Consider the following 18,741-nt stretch of genomic DNA (forward strand, 5'->3'; position numbering starts at 1 on the left):
AGTCAGCTACGCTGTGGCACAAACAGGTGACAGCAAACTGCTTAGCAGGTACTTAAATGAGGTAGCTCATGATACACTGACAAGACACCTTGGCTCTGCTAGTGAGCAAAAAAGCAAGTGATGGATTATGAGCCTATTTTTCTTTAAAAATAAACTGTGTTTTTGACATATATGTTACAGAGAGAGAGGAAAAGGCCTGAAAAATCATGTAAACTTCCTTGTGAAGAAATTTAGGGAGCAGGAGGGGTCGTCTCTTATGTTTCACTTGATAGAAATTTGGATTTGAAGTTAACTATTCTTCTGAAATAACAATATACAATTTTGAAATAAAAGAACTTAAGGAGGCTAATTTTCTAGATAAAATAGGATAGTTTAGAAATGCCCCTTAAAATAAAAGGTAAACTTCTTTCTCCCAATTACAAACCTGTGAGGGCGTAGGAAGTGAAGCACTGCTACAAAGCCTTCTTTTAAAAGCTCACTCAGGAGTTCCTGTTGTGGCTCTGCAGGTTAAGAACCCGACTAGTATCCATGAGGATGCGGGTTCGATCCCTGACCTCACTCTTGGCCAGGCCCCCATCGGGCATTGCCCCAAGCAGCGGTGTAGGTTAGAGTAGGTCGCAGATGTGGTTTGGATCTGGTATTGCTGTAGCGGTGGCACAGGCCAGCAGTAGCAGCTCTGATTCAGCCCCTAGCCCCGGAACTTCCATATGCCACAGGTGTGATGGTAAAAATTAAAAACAACAAAATAAAAGATCACTCAGAATTCTCAACTTAGTTTCATTTCAGAGGTTTGTAAGGCTAGCAATGCCTCTTTTCAGACTATGTCAAAAGTGTCAAGATGAAGGCAAAATCAACAATCTTAGGGAAGGGTGAAAAAAGGACAAACAAAACAAATGATTAAAACGTGAGAGTTCTACTATACATGACTCAAAATTGACCCTACTTCCTGATCGTAAGAACTGAAAGTCTAGTGTCCAAATGTAAAAACCCACCACACATTCAAAAATAATCTTCACATGTGTGCTCTGACCCAAACTTGGCATACTTAAACCAGCACGCAAGTCGGCCACGGCGGGCATCCCTCGGTATATATCACACAACCCTGAAAGCAGCACAGCAGGTTAGCCATGATGCCATTTATTAAGTTCCCAAACTGAACGGTCACCTTCGAAGTTACACACACCACAATCCACCTTTGCACAGGTAATTTTATTCTCTCCTGTGGGTGTCAACAGTGCTCACAGACTGTAGTTTGAAAGAAAGCACATAACCTGAATATTGTCACATTTCTTTATATCACGATTTAATAACTATTCAACAGTCATGTCTACTAAACACAGTGAACAAAATGGTATAACTGTTTACACCATTCCCCTGTAAACAAGGCTTTTGTCACAACAGTAACAAATGGAATTAATGCATACCACAATTTTATATTGATGAGGAAAGACCTTCTCTTTAAATAAACTATTCTGTTTATAAATAAACTCTGATTTTTTTTTTTTTAGTACACATTTACAGACCTGATCAATAAGAAGAAATAAGACATACAGTTTCCTTTTGAAAATGTTGAGAAACGGACCACTACGGGAGACTGCGCTGAGAAAAGGAGGTGAGAGCAAGCAAGGGGGAGAGAGAGTTAAGGGCTCGGCCATAGGGCAACCTATTCTGTTAGCAAACACCGACACCGACACGAGGGCAGGGCTGTCTGGGGGGCTCGTTTTACTTGAATTCCAGCAAGTTGCAATCAATCTTGTAGTACACATAGGGGTAGTATTCCTGCTGACTCAGGTTTAAGCCTGGAATATCCACAGGAGCCTATGGAAAAAAATCAGAGGATGGCTCAACTAAGTACTTAAAGACATTTAAAAAGGAAAAGAAAAAACGTATTACCATTTGCAGGCATACCTTGGAGATGTCTCGGGATCTATTCCAGATCACCAAAATAAAGTGAGTATTGCCAGAAGGCAAGTCACATGAGGCTTCTGGCTTCCCAGTGCACATAAAAATCATGTTTCCACTACACTATAGTCTACTGAGTGCGTGATGGCATTCTATCTTAAAAACAACGTGCATCATACCTTAATAAAAAAAGACTTCATTACTAAAAAATGTGAACCATCATCTGACATTGCAGGGTTGCCACAAACCTTCAATTTGTAAAAAGTGCAGCACCTGCTAAGCGCAATAAAGCAAAGCACAATAAAATGAGGTGCGCTTATACCTTCTTAATGAACATATACTCTGGACTAAGTTAATACATTTATGCTAATTTAATTGGACTTGGCATTGTTATTTCCATTTTGCAAATGAGGGAGCAATCTCAGTCAGGCTGACGTGCCGTAGGGAACACAGTGTCTGAGTTAGTAAAGCCACATTCAAGCACTCTCTGACTTCAAAGCCTCTATGTGTTTAACCATGACCCTGCCATCTTTTTTTTTTTTTTTTAAGTATACACTGTATAAAATTACTTGTTAAAATCTCAGGCTTGGAGTATTACATTTATGAGACACATGGCTTATAAAATGCTGGCTAAAAATAAACCAAGTGTGACTTTAATGAAAGGCATGTTATAAGCATTTATTGGTAGGAAATTATGTATCAAGTATTTAGACTTCACATATTATTGGCAATACCATAAAAATGTAGGGTCATTTCCTGCTTTTTTCTTCTCTCAAAAAATCCTTGATTTTTTTTTTAATGGGTTCTAACTAATGCACGTGTGAACTGCCATCATAAACTAAAGAGGAAAAAAATCAGCAGTGTATTTGAAATTGAAAATATATAAAAGCCTGCTACAATCTTTAATAGCAATGACAAAAAATACATACTCTGTTTATCTTTCTGTTTAAAAAGAAGATATAAGCACATACCATTTTAGAGACATGACAGTTCTCTTTTAAAATGCTCACTTATTGATGCCGTTTTTTTTTTTGATGCCACTACTTCTACCAAATAAAATAACTACTTTTCTTTCTCTCTGCAGCTTTTACTTTGTAAACGACTAGTATCCCTCGTTTTGTGTGGATTTCTGCAGCTATAAACATCAATCTACAGCAAGAAAACTACTGGCTTTTAGAAACACCAAAAAGCAACTAGCGTAAAATGGGATAAACAAAGGAAATTCTTTGCTATGCTATCAGGTAAACTAATTACTAACAAACTGAGACTCTTCAAGTAACTTTCCAAAGATTAAGTAATGTAACATTTACTATCCATTTTTACATCTTCTTCCAATAATTTTTTCTGAAATTCACCAGTTCCTATTCAGCCAGGCTAATAAATACTTACATCAATAATAGCTGCTGCACTGCTGTCTAGATGTTTATACAATTCATATAATACTTCTCTTAGTTTCTTCATTGTTTTCTTATTGGGTTGAAGGAGCATTGCTTGGAAGTTCACTGGTAAGCCATACCTTGCAAGGAAGCAGAAATTCAGTGTGTCACACAAGCAAGCATAAGCAGATTTTTCTTTTGAAAGCAAATATTCTCATAATATTCATCACCATTAACAGGAAGAGGGTACCTCATTTTAATGATCACCTTTACAGGTTCAACTAATATACTGAGAAACTCAAACCTTCTCTGATCCTCACTGTTCATCAGAAATCTTTAAGATGAGAGTCAACTATCTACTAGGAATTACTTTTAATTACTCTTCAATCTTTAAGGTACTATGAATACCTTCAGCAAATAGTGATAATATACACACTTACTACAGTGTCTCTAGCTCATCTGCAAAGAATTGGCTCCAGGACCCTTCTGGATACCAAAATCCATGGATTCTCAAGTCCCTTACATAAAATGGTGTAGTATTCCACATCTCCTCCAGATTATTTATAATACCTAATACAATGTAAATGCTATGTAATTAGTTGTACATACAATACAAATGCTATGTAAATCAGTGCAAGCACACAGTAAAACCAATTTTGCTTTTTTCTTCTTTGATTATTTTCAATCTGTCATTGGTTGAATCCCTGGATTCAAAATTTAAGAATACGGAAGGCTGACTAAAGATATTTTCATGTAACCAACAACATGAGATTACTCACAGGAAAGAAATTTACAAATAGTGGGCATGGCTGCAGATAAGTATCCTGAACTATTTCTAATATGAGCAACATGCATAGAGGACCACAAGATGACCGAGATGTTAAATGTCTCAGAATAATAAAATATTTCAGGTTAATATGAAACAAGAACTTCAAATAAGGCATCAGTATACTGTGTGCGGAACTGTATGTGAAATACTTCAAAGACCCTTTGTTGTGTTTTCATTATGGTTCTAAGTGTACTACTTTACTCTCCTGCTGTCCAGCGATGCAGCCCACACAGCACAGAAATGGGTAGCACTGAGGAATGAGCAGGTTTTTTTTTTTAACTCTCCAATATTCCTGCCCCTTCCTAAGCCCTGACTAACCTTTATCACAGTGAGTGATAAAGGAAGGACTTGCCCTCAAGGAATGACTACAATTTAAACAAGGCACTGGACGGCCAGGTCTCTTCATAGGGCTTATGAGTTGTACAAGCTTGTTATTCACAAGGCAGAGTCTTTCCTTCAAAACACCTGGATTTTATTTTATTTTATTTTATTTGGACACTGGTTCATAGATCAGCACTTGATTTTGAACCTGGCATCAAAAGGCACAATACCTGATACCCTGAACAAGAACTGTGAGACATGCTGCCGTACGGATGGGCAAAACTGAGCCCATGCCGCTTATGAATGAAAGGCTTGAACAGGGAGTTGGCAAAAATAAAAACTTAAAGCCCATATTTTTTGCTAGAATGGAAATGAAAGTGGGAATTTAAGGTCTTGTTTTTCAGTGCTTTGAATACCAGGAAGCAATTTAAAATCTTCCTTGGGTGCTTCTAAGACATTCTTCTGAACAAACACTGGCTGATATTTTACAGTCTACGTTTAAGTTCGTAATAAGGAAAGAATCAGAGAGAACAGCAGCATAATCTTTTTCCAAACCTGGTATTAAGGGACAAGACGTAACTAACATTCACGTAACAAGCGGTATGACACTGACAATCTCTCCCTCATGATTGGCCCTTTGGTTTCTGCAAATCAATGTCATATTACTAGGCTGTGTGTTATAATAGAGAGGTCCAAGGTCAAGTGAACTGTGAATTCTTCAGTTTCCAGTTTCTTAAGTAACTTCCTTTACCTCAAAACAGACTCAACAAAAACCCTCAATGCTTTCACATGAATCCAGGCAATAAACGCCTCACTGAAATTCACTTTCAGCCACCGTACAAGTGGTCCCTATAGAAAGAAAAAAAAAAAAATCACCATAAATTTGGTATGGAAATGTCAGTTAGAAACTAGATAAATCAAGTATTTTTAAAGGAATGACTATCCAGTAAGGATTTATAGGAGAATCAAATCACATTATAATTCGCTTTAAAAAGATTTCATTATTCTAGGAGTTCCTGTAGTGGCGCAGTTGTTAAGGAATCTGACTAGGATCATGAGGTTGTGGCTTCAATACCTGGCCTTGCTCAGTGGGTTAAGGATTTGGCGTTGCGTGAACCTCTGGTGTAGGTCGCAGACACAGCTCAGATCTGGTGTTGCTGTGGCTCTGGCGTAGGCTGGCGGCTACAGCTCTGATCAGACCCCTAGCCTGGGAACCTCCATATGCCACAGAAGCAGCCCAAGAAAAGGCAAAAAAAAAACAAAACAAAACAAAATAATAAAAGGTTTCATTATTCTCATTATCTTGAATAGTTTACCTTAAATTAGATTAAAAGGTTAGACACTAACTCTGTAACCTCAGTAGACACAAAAATCCATTGAACCCTATTCACTACCCAGAAAAAGGCATATATATTTTAATGGAAGTTACTTAAACTGATGTAGAAGTGTCCTTCTACGGGTCTGAAAAATCAAAATACAAAAATCTAAATTTACTATCCAATACTGTAAAACATTTTTTATCTTTAAAATAGAATCCACTTACAAACAACTTCTCAAAAACAAAGATAAATAGCTATGCATTAAGTCATTTAACATCTCTAGGTCTTAGTTTTCTCATCTGTAAAGTCAGAGGTTGATCTAGTTCCCTGAAGCCTTTTCGTCATGTTCTAAATTTTTAATGATTCTATTACATAGTATAAATTCTTTCTAAAACTACTCACAGCTGCGGCATTAGCCAAAACGCTGCATTTAAAATTAATTTATGATATAGATTGAGAGGGATTCATTTTAAGGTATATATTTTAAGGTAACTATTCACAGATTTCAGCTTGTTGAGAGAAAATTCATTTTGATCATTTAATAGAAAAAATAACTAAAACCAAATGTCTTCAGAGCAAAATCTCAGTTTTGTTTCCCTTTAAATCAAAGAAAAGCAATACCACGTTTTCTTATGCTTAACACTGATACTACTCAATATTGAAAACCCATACAAATTGCTTTTTCTTGTCGGTAGAAAGCCTGTTCATTTCTTCTTTATCTGCCTTCATCTCCTCTTCATTATACTGGAAGTCACGAACAATGAATCTGAAGTAAAGAAAGGAAGAAAAACAATGAAATTGTCCACACCAAGTACAGGTGATCTAACAAATTAAAAAAAAACAACAAAACAATCATCTTACTTGTTTTCCCTGGCTTTGTGTCTGAAGTCATCGACTGCCTTCCTAAACAGGGTGACATTACATAGGTAACTGTCTTGGTCCTCTGAGAGAACACTATAGAAAAAAAGGCAAAGTCCGCTTAAAACTTAGTGCTCACTTTCATAGTGAGGGCAGAATTCAGAAATGGGGGGGGGGGAATAAGTAAGGTGTGGCAGCCCTTCCCAAACCACCGCAGTGCTCTGTGCTTGGACTCCAACAGGGCAGACACTCAGGGTTTCTGGTGTTTTTATTTACAGGGCCATAACAGCCCTCTATCATGTTTCCTTCCAAGCAACAAAAGTAAACATTAACTCCAGTAAAATATCCACGCTCTAAGAATCATGCTTTTCAATCTGTATCAGCACCAGGCCGGTGGAGGAAAAACTATCCAGGAGCTGGCTGGTTTCCAGAATCTCTTTGCTTCTTGCTCAACACCCTCTTCTTCTCTTCTCGGAACCGAACTCTCTTCCCGTCTCCAGGCCGGCCCCGCGAGGCCTGGCCCAGCCTCTCCGCACTGCCAGCACCTTCCTCCGCAGAGCTCTCCTTTTCTCCTCTCACACCTGAAGTCAAAACTGAGAAACCCACTGTCTAACCTTTGACAAAACACCTCCGGGCTTCCTTTTGGGCTTCAGACCATCCGAGGGAGGTCAGAACTCCTACCCCGTCACGGCCCTTGTGGATATCACTGCCAAGATCTTTCTTTCCACATAGCACTGTCAGGAAATTTTAATTGTCACATAAACTGGCAATGCCCTGGGGAAAAGCCCACTGTTTGGAAAGGCAAATCGTCCAGTCCACACACAGGATGATCCTAATTTGCCTATTTATGCAGAGTCCCACGTGCAAGGTCTCTGAAGCTACACACTGAAGTATTCAGCACGACGGATGCTCTTGGGCAGGGAGGGCATCACTTAAGGGTGGGGTCTCTCCTCCTCACTATCTTTCACGTATTGGCTTTTACTTTTTTGGGAGGGGGGCCTGCCTGTGTGGCATATGGAAGCTCCCAGGCTAGGGGATGAATCAGAGCTACAGCTGCCAGCCTACACCACAGCCACAGCAACGTCAGATCCAAGCCATGTCTGAAACTTACACCAAAGCTCACGGCAATGCCAGATACTTAACCCACTGAGAGAGGCCAGGGATTGAACCCACATCCTCATGGGTACTAGTCAGGTTCGTTACCGCTGAGCCACAACAGCAACTCCTTGGGTTTTACTTTTAATGCTTAGTTTTTATTTAAAAGGTGGTGCTTCTGAAATCTGAAAAAAAGTAAGTTTTACAAAACCGAGGGAGTGCTCGTGAAATTCAATGATGGGGTACAAGGGGGAGGGGAGGAAGCTTAGTTTTTCCAGGCAGCCTAAGAACTGCCTGGTTAACCAAGTAAATTCAGGAGGCATCTACAAGGCTTGGTGGCAAAACAGCTTTAAGAACAGAAGCCACCTGGCTCTTGGCCGGCCAGCGGGCAGGGGCCACCTCCCCAGGAGTATGAGCAACAGAGGCCTCTGGGAGCAGCAAGCACACAGTCACTGAAGCAGAAGAAACTCAGCTATTCTGGATTTAGAATGTTTCAACCTCCTTTCAGCTTGTGCCCTCTCAAAACTATTACCCTTAATTCTTATTCCCAGTGCCCAGCAGATCCAAAGCAAGGCAGCTACCAAGCAGACAGAACTTGAGAAAGAACCTTTAATGATCTTCAGGTTTGCCAGAGTTGACTAGGTAATGTGCAGACTGACGGAGATCAAAACAAAGTAAATCCAATTTGACAGGCTGTCTCAGACCTGAACGATATTCCACCGTCATCATAGTCATCTTTTAAACTTATTTTAACCTTAATTAATTTTTTTAACTTTGGTACTTTGCTGTTTTGAAAGCCACTTCTAAAGCACCTGATACCTCACATGGCTCCATGTGGATGAGCAGGGAGTCTGTTACACTGGCTTCTTCTACCTATCATGCAAGAGACTTGCATCACAGCACAAAATTCTTATGATGAAGTAAGCCAAGAAAAAAATTCAGTCTTGTTTTATGACTAAGTCCTACTGCGCCACCTTATTAAGAAAAATAGAAGCTATTTGCTTAACCGTATAAAAAATAAACCGTGAATCCTTAGAGACTTTCAATCATTTAACATAGACTCTTAGAAATGTGCCCAGCTCATGTTAGATATTAGGAATAAAACTAGTAAGACATGGTTTCCTGACCTCAAGGCATGGACCTAATAAAGGAAATGCTATAAACAGGTAACTGCAATACAGAGACGTTACGTGCTGTAACAGAAGATATACATATGTGATATACTGGGGCAAAAAAGGAAGTAAAAAACTGCATTTGAGGGGATATCAGAGTTTCACAAAAGCTGATGCCAAGTGGAGCTCTGAAAGACAGGCAAAGGAGAGAAGAGGATGCCAAGCAGAACCCCATATGCAAATGCACACAGGTGTGGAATAGCATGGCGCATCTGGGGAACTGCCGGGAAGACACAGAGGTGGAACGCAGGGTACAAGGTGTGTGTGTGCCAGTAACAAACTTTGTATACCACAAAGATGAAGACAGCAGCAATGCAGAAGACTGATGAAAGAGGATACTGGAGACGAGACTGATTACAATGATCCAGGCGAGAGGCAGGATTCTAAACTGAGCAGTAGGTATGGGGCGGGGGGGGGACTGAACCATATGAAATTACTATCCAATCATTTTTGTCCTACAAAATAGCAATTTCATACAGTTCAACCAAATATATGGAAAGGAGAGACGACACAACAAATTAGGTGGAGGGATGAGAGAGAGGTAAGAATCCAAAATGATTGCCACGCTTCTGGCTGGGATCATGAAGTGCCACACATCACCAGGGCGACAGGCAATCTGAGACTGAGGTTGGGGTGACCATGCTGTACTGGTAGTCCCCTAGGGCACAGACACATGGAGTGGTCCAGGAAGAACCTAGGTATGTGGGTCTGAAGCTCTGGAGACTTAGAGGTCCTAAAGCTCCAAGCAGAGGTTAGAGCCACGGGTGCGGCTAAACAGTGTTGCCTGAAGAAGGGACAGTCCCACTGAGACAGAACAGCCTACACCTAGATTGGCCAGTGTTCAGGGCTACCAGGTTCTCTGCAGCACTTGGGCAATTCAGGTGTAGAAGCCAGGAGAACACATTAAAGATTAATTTGAGGTGGGAGTTTGAGGAAGGTCTCGGGGGCCAGAGACGATGGTGCTGGTTAAGAGAATGGCTGATGTGATGACTAGATCCACACTCAGCAAGAGACAAGGCACGACTGGAGGAAATCAACAATGTCCATGCAAAAAGGGGCAGGGCCTGGAGATGAGGACAAGTTCAAAGAGCAGCTTCCATGACATTGAAAAAGATGGAAAGAAGGCTCTGGTTCAAAAATTGGGTTACATGGAGTTCCCATTGTGGCTCAGTGGTTAACAAATCTGACTAGGAACCATGAGGTTGCGGGTTCGATCCCTGGCCTTGCTCAGTGGGTTAAGGATCCGGCGTTGCCGTGACATGTGGTGTAGGTTGCAGACATGGCTTGGATCCCGCGCTGCTGTGGCTCTGGCACAGGCCGGCAGCTATAGCTCCGATTGGACCCCTAGCCTGGGAACCTCCATAAGCTGCGGGAGTGGCCCAAGAAATGGCAAGAAAAAAGACTAAAAAAAAAAAAAAAAAAATTCGGTTACAGGAGTTCCCATTGTGGCTCAGTGGGTTAAGAACTCAACATAGTGCCTGTGAGGATGTGGGTGTGACCCCTTGCCTCTCTCGGTGGATTAAGGCATAGGTCACAGCTGTGGCTCGGATCCGATCCGGCGTGGCTGTGGCACAGGCTGGCAGCTACAGCTCTAATTCAACCCCAAGCCCAGGAACTTCCATATACTACAGGCGCGGCCTTTAAAAAAAAAAAAAAAGAAAGAAAGAAAGAAAAAAGGAAGAAAAAGAGTTGGGTTACAGTTTAAGAGCTAAAGCCTTTGAGGAGGTTGAAGGTGAGGCCAAGGGAAGAGCCTGCAGAAATCCAGTGGAGGTGACAGCGTGTGAGCGGCAGGTTTGAGTCTCTAAATTCACTCTCTTCATTTAGTTCTACAGTTGTGTAGAAGCAGTAACACTATCTTCTCACACTTGCAACCAGGTAGAGAAGAAACTAAAAGGCAGTGTTTTTCAGCTGCCTCATGACACTTTGTGACACCCATGTGAGTGGCAGTGCTTCTAGAGCTTTCTAGCTCTTCCTGCTGCTTCTGACTTCTTAGCTCTCTCCTAAGACTCCGTCTTGCCACCTGCTCTGCTCCCCAGTCACCCTACCTGTCTCGCTGCCAAGGTATCTTTCCTGCTTTTCTTCATAAAAGGAACCTTTGCAATCCCTGCCTCCAAACACAAAAAAAAGTAACCCTTCTCTGCACAATGGCTAGTGTTGTTTTTTTCTAGGTCTTCCTCGCCAGGATCCTCTGCCTCATTTGGAGCTCTAGCTCTCTGAACAAAAACTTCCAGAAAGCACCAATGAATCTCTGGTGCTGTTTCCAACAACACAGAAGAGGCCAAAGTCAACCCATGAATTGACCCACGGTTATCTCAGGTTATCTTCACAAGCAAAAGTAGTCAGATGAAAAGCTCAATCGTAATTCTGAAAGTGTAAGTGAAAAAAGCACCTCTTTCTGAACAGTTTTTCCAACAAAAAGAAGCAGGTCAGTAATGCAGTCTCTGCTTCTTGGCCCTTAACTCAGACCTGGCATTTATACACATCCCTGCACTCAAGCTCCCAATGACGGCAGGACTTCACTGTCCAATCCTGCAAATAGCTAGATTTTATTTTATTCAATTTTTTTAAGTGAAATGATTTCTTCCATGTTTGAAGGTGGTCTTTTTCAATCTATTTCTCTACCTCAAAACTGCACTTTCATTCACTATTTCCAAGAGTAACTTCTCAAGAATTGTGCCAGAGAGAAACAAGTAACAGTATTACTACTTATAACTGACTTTAAAATAGAGCCCTTAGAACAATGACTAGCGCAGAGTAATTCCTCAAAAAGATGTTAGGTATTGGAGTTCCAATTGTGGCACAGCAAAAACAAATCCAACTAGGAACCATGAGGATGCAGCTTGGATACCTGACCTCGCTCAGTGGGTTAAGGATCCGGCGTTGCCATAAGCTCTGGCGTAGGTTGCAGACACAACTTGGATGTGGCATTGCTTTGGCTATGGTGTAGGCCAGTGGCTACAGCTCTGATTCGAGCCCTAGCCTGGGAACTTCCATATGCTGCAGGTGTGCCCTAAAAAAAAAAAAAAAAAAAAAAAAGTTATTTATGACAAGCAAAAAAATCCAGCATTAAGACACAGAGATCTTTCCTAAAGAGTATATAAAATTCCAGGCTAAGCTACGAAAAGCCGTCTGCCACACGTGAACTAAACATCCTCATCAGTGCTAGTTGAGCTATGGCATGGTTTTCAATGACTACGTTTAAATAATTTTTCTGTTTTTTTTTTTTTTTTTTTTGTCTTTTTGCTATTTCTTTGGGCCGCTCCTGCGGCATATGGAGGTTCCCAGGCTAGGGGTTGAATCGGAGCTGTAGCCACCGGCCTACGCCAGAGCCACAGCAACGCGGGATCTGAGCTGCGTCTGCAACCTACACCACAGCTCACAGCAACGCCGGATCGTTAACCCACTGAGCAAGGGCAGGGACCGAACCCGCAACCTCATGGTTCCTAGTCGGATTCGTTAACCACTGCGCCACGACGGGAACTCCTAATTTTTCAAAGATACAATCTTCAGTCTTCAGTTTACCATGTGGAAGGCTGGTGTGAAGGGAAGGTACTCCCCCCAAGAGGGAAAAAAATTCACAACGTGCACAGGTTTGTGGCTTCATTCTCAAAAATCAACATCTGTGAAGCTACAACAATCATATCACCTCCACTTTATCTATCTTATCAAGCCTTAAAAGAACCTCATAATATGTACAGGGAGGGGCATGGTGCTCATTTTACAGATGAAGAAAATAAGGCCCAGGGAAGTTAAAAGACTTACCCCAGCTCACATAAGCAAGTTGGAAGTAGCAGAACCAGCAATAGAACTCAAATCCCTACATCCAGGACTCTGCATTATACTAGGCTACCTCCCACATGACACAATAAAACTGGAAAAGAAAGTATTTCATGGGCCTGGCCTTACTGACACCACTTCTTTACTACCCCAGACCTTTCCATCACCAGGCTACCACCTCTTGCGGGAGGGACAGACATACAAAAGAACTCTTTGGGGGTGCATACACACTGTACTTCACAGCTACTCAAAGAACATCTCGTGTGGAACGGCAGAATAGAGGAGAAAATGACATGCTAGATGGTGTCAAGAGTGCAGGACTTGGAGTTAAAGGACCTGAGTTTTACCCCTAACTTCACCGTTGAACACTTACACAGCCACAGGCAACAACCTAACTCATGCATTTTTACCTCTTCATCTATGAGGGAGAGTACAACAACTGTCCAAACTACCCCACGGAACTGTTGTAAATATAAAATGAGACAATGAATATTAATCCATAAGTTGCAAAAATTCTTTTGCCTTTTTTTTTGCTTTTTTTTTTTTTTAAGGAAAGTACAGACTAGGTAGAATCTATGTTCATTGGAAAGTGATGGTGAATATTTGATGATCAACCGATCAACACAGCACCTGGGTAACTGTTTTGGTAAATTCCTCTGCAAGGTAAATGAGGACTTAGAGACATGCAGTAGGTATACGATAAGTCTTTTACAAGGTAGCACAGGAGAAAAAGTACCATACCAGAGACCTGGGTTCTAATTACAGCTCTGCCATTAATGAGATATGTGACTCTGGGCAAACCACTTCACCTGTGTGGCCTCAAACTTCCATATCGTGCACCCGCATGTTCATTGCAGCACTATTCACAATAGCCAGGACATGGAAGCAACCCAAATGTCCATCGACAGATGATTGGATTCGGAAGATATGGTATATATACACAATGGAATACTACTCAGCCATAAAAAAGAATGACATAATGCCATTTGCAGCAACATGGATGGAACTAGAGAATCGCATACTGAGTGAAATGAGCCAGAAAGACAAAGACAAATACCATATGATATCACTTATAACTGGAATCTAATATCCAGCACAAATGAACATCTCCTCAGAAAAGAAAATCATGGACTTGGAGAAGAGACTTGTGGCTGCCTGATGGGAGGGGAAGGGAGTGGGAGGGATCAGGAGCTTGGACTTATCAGACACAACTTAGAATAGATTTACAAGGAGATCCTGCTGAATAGCATTGAGAACTTTGTCTAGATACTCATGTTGCAACAGAAGAAAGGGTGGGGGAAAAATGTAATTGTAATGTATACATGTAAGGATCACCTGACCCCCTTGCTGTACAGTGGGAAAATAAAAAAAATTATAAAAAAAAAAACAAAAAAACAAAAAAAAAAACTTCCACATCTATAAACATGAGTGGGTTGATGAGATTGTGCAAAGGCTATTCCAGGTCTAAAATTATCATAATTAGAATTAATATAACTCATTTATAAGGTGAAATAGATGGTTCCAAAACTGTACAATTTACCACAAAGGAAAGAGAAAGATATTTCCTAATCCAACAAGCACGCTATCAAAGGAATTCTCGGGAAGAAATGGGCTTTACAAAGACTACTACTTACTTGCTAGACCTCGGAACTACCATTTCAGCTAGTGTTTCATACTGCTTAATCCAGTCGTTGTGGTTTAACCTGCAGAAAAGGCATAATTAAGTTAACAGAAAAGAAAGTCCTACTTCCTCCAAATCCAGGAAATTTAGGAAATCCTGCCAATATAGGAAATTCATCTATAGTAAGTACACCTCAAATCTATTTAACAAAAAAATTCAGGTTTCCTACTGAGAATGAATTTCTTTTTTTTTCTTTTGTCTTTTGAGGACCGCACCTGCGGAGCTACAGCTCCGATTGGACCCCTAGCCTGGGAACCTGCATATGCCTTGGGTACAGCCCTAAAAAAGACAAAAAAAAAAAAAAAGAATAAAAAAAAGAAAATACAGTTCACCACCCCATACATCCAGTAACTATTGCAAAAGAGGGACATCCTAGAACTAAGTTTGGAAAGGAAATGAAGTATAGTTTCTAAATTACTTTCAAACTTTTGGGTTGATATACCTCACTAAAAAAAAAGAAAGAGAGAAAAGAAGAATGGAAGAAAGGAAGGAAAAAACAAAGGAAGAAAAAGAAAGAGAAGCCATGCTGAAATCACTAACATTTCTATTCAGTGGCCATTACAAATAATAACTGAATAAAACCACAGTTCCCGAAGGCACAGAACCAGGAAGTACTGAGCCAACAAAGTGACGGTAAGCCAGGCTGCCCAGAACATTATGCAACAGGCTTCTCTAGAGACCACTGGCTTTTACGGATGTGGTGAGAGATGGTAACTTTTGCAATACAAAATAAAGAATTGTAGTATTTGTAGCTAGGATGATGAATAATTCATTATACAAGGTATTCTAGCTCCTATGTTTCAAATACAGTGTACCGAGAATTATAAAAAATTCTAGTCAAACACAAATTTTATTTATTTATTTATTTTCTTTTTATGGCCACACCCACTGCATATGGAAGTTCCCAGGCTAGGGGTGCAACTGGAGCTGTAGCTGCCAGCCTACATCACAGCCAAAACAATGCCAGATCTGAGCCGAGTCTGTGACCTACACCACAGTTTATGGCAATGCTGGATCCTTAACCCACTAAATGAGGCCAGGGATTGAACCTATGCCCTCATGAATATTTAGTCGGGTTCATTACCGCTGAGCCACGATGGGAACTCCAAACAGAAATTTTATTTTTATTTTTTGTCGTTTTAGGGCTGCACCCACAGCATATGGAGGTTCCCAGGCTAAGGGTCGAACCGGAGCTGTAGCTGCCAACCTACACCACAGCCACAGCAACTTGGGATCCGAGCCGAATCTGCGACTTACACCACAGCTCATGGCAACACCGGATCCTTAACCCACTGACTGAGGCCAGGGATAGAACCTGTGACCTCATGGATGCTAGTCAGGTTCATTTCTGCTGAGCCATGACAGGAACTCCCAAACACAAATTTTAAATAAAGGTTGAATGAGACAAACTTTCATCTGGGCAAAGGCTAATTTATTGCATAATACAAAAGCATAGATACACAAATTTATTAGAAATAATCAATATTTTAGCATTTTGCAGTAAGGGGGAAAAAGCAGAAGTCAAATAATACTGTAACCACTGTAAATTCAGTGGAGTGCTTTCCCAACCCTTGCCGGGAGGCATCGCTTTCCAGTATCACCCAGATCCCTAGCACAGCAAGGAAAGACTTGGAAATAATGCTCAAGATCTGGGGAGGAGTCGCCAAATTTCCCACCTCAGTTTGGATTCCCCCAAAGATTCCCTGACAGTGAGATTTTAGCGTAAGTCAGAAGTGAAACCAATAATAACTGTTTCTCTGTTTCTCTCTCTCTCCCTCTCCCTCTCCCTCTCCCTCTCTCTCTCTCTCTCTCTCTCTCTCTCTCTCTCGTACACACACACACACACACACACACACACACAGGGTTTCATTTTCCTAAGATTGACTGTGACCAAATTTATATGTTAAATAAGAAAGAAGGCCTAATCTAAGGAGATTTCAAAAGATTATCTAATCCAGCAAACTATACCTATAACCTGCACCTGTCTTTGTAAATAAAGTTTTACTGAAACAGCCACATCCATTCACAGACACACTGTGTATGGCTGCTTTCAGTTAAACCACAAAGTTGACGTGGCAGAGCTGAGTAGTTGTAACAGAGGTCATGTGGCTTGCAAAGGGTAAAATACTTAATATCTGGCCCTTCACAGGAAAAATAAGCTAACTTTTTAACTAATCCGTCTTTTGCTCCTTTGAGGCTTAATTCATTCTAACCAATCAAAAAGATTTTTTCAGAAACACACAGAGCTTCCTATTTTGAAAAATCTAAAAATAATATTTAAGGAGTTCCCGTCGTGGCGAAATGGTTAACGAATCCAACTAGGAACCATGAGGTTGCGGGTTCGATCCCTGGCCTTGCTCAGTGGGTTAAGGATCCGGTGTTGCCGTGAGCTGTGGTGTAGGTTGCAGACGCGGCTCGGACCCCGCGTTGCTGTGGCTGTGGTGTAGGCCGGCAGCTATAGCTCCAATTAGACCCCTAGCCTGGGAACCTCCATGTGCCGTGGGAGCGGCCCTAGAAAAAGGCAAAAAGACAAAAATAAAATAAAATAAAATAAATATTTAAAAGCTCAATAATTTGGCATTATTTAATTTTTTAATGGTCCATCTCTACTAAGCTGCTGAATTTGATTTGGAAACTCTTTTTTTTTGCATTTTTTAGGCCTAAACCACAGCCACAGCAACATCAGATCCGAGCTACGTCTGTGACCTACACCACAGCTCATGGCAATGACAGATTCTTAACCCACTGAGCAAGGCCATGGAACAAACCCACAACCTCATGGTTCCTAGTCAGATTCGTTTCTGCTGTGCCACAATGGGAACTCCAAGGAAATTCAATCCTTAATTGACATCTCTAATACCAGGTCATGAACTAAATTGTACTGTATGTGTCACTTGACTACAGGTGGGATGACAGAATGAATGACAAGGTGATATTCCCTTTACATCTGGGTTTTATGGAAAACTTCAAGTTAAAATATCAGGCACTAATATCTTTCTGGTAGTTTAACAAGTAAAAAAACCTTTTGTAATTAAAAAAACATACTTGGGAACTACGACCAGTAATGTGACGAGATACTCTGAATCAAGAACAAAGTCATCCTTCTTCACAATTTCTGCTAGACTTCTAGTTAGCAAACTTCCTCTGAGGAATAAGAAAAAAAATCATTAGGCTGATAATCACATGCTTCTGTAACACAAATAAAGAAATGGCAGGCTCATGGTCACTCATACTATATATATACATACACATCTCAAGAGAGGGATTAGTCTGAATTAATGTTTTTATTTTACATAAGAAGCCAAAATTTAGCTGAATATTTCCCATCCCCCAAGCCCAAAAAAGTCAACATTTTATCAGAATTTGCCCCTAGTGTCTCCCTTTAATTATCATAACTTAGCTCCTCTTAATTACATATATAACATCTTGACTGGGAAAGTGTTATTCATTAGCTATCAATTAAAGTCGACTTCACCATAATTATGAAATCATATCATCGAGGCACAACCTTTGATTTTCCTCCCTCTCCCTGGGTATCAATTTTGGTTAGAGTTAACCCAAGAGTCAGCTCTTTCAAAGCAGTCTTCATTTGGTCTCCTTGCACATTTCGTAACGAAAATAACTTGCTCTGTTTGCACCACTGATAGTTTCCAACCTTCCCTCTGGGACATGAATTCATAACTTGAAGAGTTAAGTGCTTAATGCTACTACACCTGCAGTGGTCATACTGTCCTGAGATCAACCAAAATAAGAGTGTTCTATTTTAAGAAAACCTAACATGTAAAAAAACTAAACTTGGAAAACAGATAAATTAAAGAATGAGTATTACATTATAAAAGGATTCTTCTATAAAATTCTTTTAAAGCAGCAGGCAATTGTAATTAAACTATGATTTGATTTAAAAGTTAACTTTAGATAATTTAGCAGTAAAAATCAGATGGATAAAGGGATAAACCAGGACCCAACTCACAAGTATTACGCATGAAATCAGTGCAAAAAATCAGCCTCACTTCTGTTTAGACTAGCCTCAATTAAGAAGCTTTTCTCCATGAAGTGAAAAAAACACCATTTTAATTACAGAAACAGTACAAACCAGACCTTAACTGACCCCTAACAATCGTTCATTCAGTGTACGCTAGACTGCGCCCCCAATTCTAAATATTTATATATACTTAACAAGCTTACGCATTCTTTCGTTCCAAATTCTGAAGATTCCCTTTCAGGTTGTTATATGCGGATGCTCGAGATTTCAGGTCATTGTCAATCTGAGTCACTCCCTAAGAAGAAAGCAAGAAAAACAGGGAATTTTTTTTCTACACCTGCCTTTATTAATACAGTTCAAGTAACTGTGTTTAAACTTCAAAAACCAAAACACCACTAGTTACTGATAGAAGAATTTTCTGTTATTTAA

At 40.4% G+C, this 18,741-nt stretch overlaps 1 protein-coding gene across 3 annotated transcripts in view; it reads right to left on the bottom strand.

The window, feature by feature from the left end:
- ATP6V1C1 (ATPase H+ transporting V1 subunit C1) overlaps positions 1,191-18,741 on the bottom strand; it is a 51,048-nt gene continuing 33,497 nt past the window's right edge. For all 3 annotated transcript variants that reach the window (XM_021088561.1, XM_021088562.1, NM_001190205.1), the window contains 8 exon segments: positions 18,516-18,607; positions 17,376-17,474; positions 14,284-14,352; positions 6,609-6,701; positions 6,420-6,513; positions 5,180-5,277; positions 3,292-3,418; positions 1,191-1,818 (listed from right to left, as the gene is read on the bottom strand). In XM_021088561.1, coding sequence (XP_020944220.1) covers positions 1,723-1,818; positions 3,292-3,418; positions 5,180-5,277; positions 6,420-6,513; positions 6,609-6,701; positions 14,284-14,352; positions 17,376-17,474; positions 18,516-18,607 — 768 coding nt within the window. In that variant the 3' untranslated portion in view covers positions 1,191-1,722.

Source organism: Sus scrofa, chromosome 4 (assembly GCF_000003025.6).
Source record: "Sus scrofa isolate TJ Tabasco breed Duroc chromosome 4, Sscrofa11.1, whole genome shotgun sequence".
Classification (NCBI taxonomy): Eukaryota; Metazoa; Chordata; class Mammalia; order Artiodactyla; family Suidae; genus Sus; species Sus scrofa.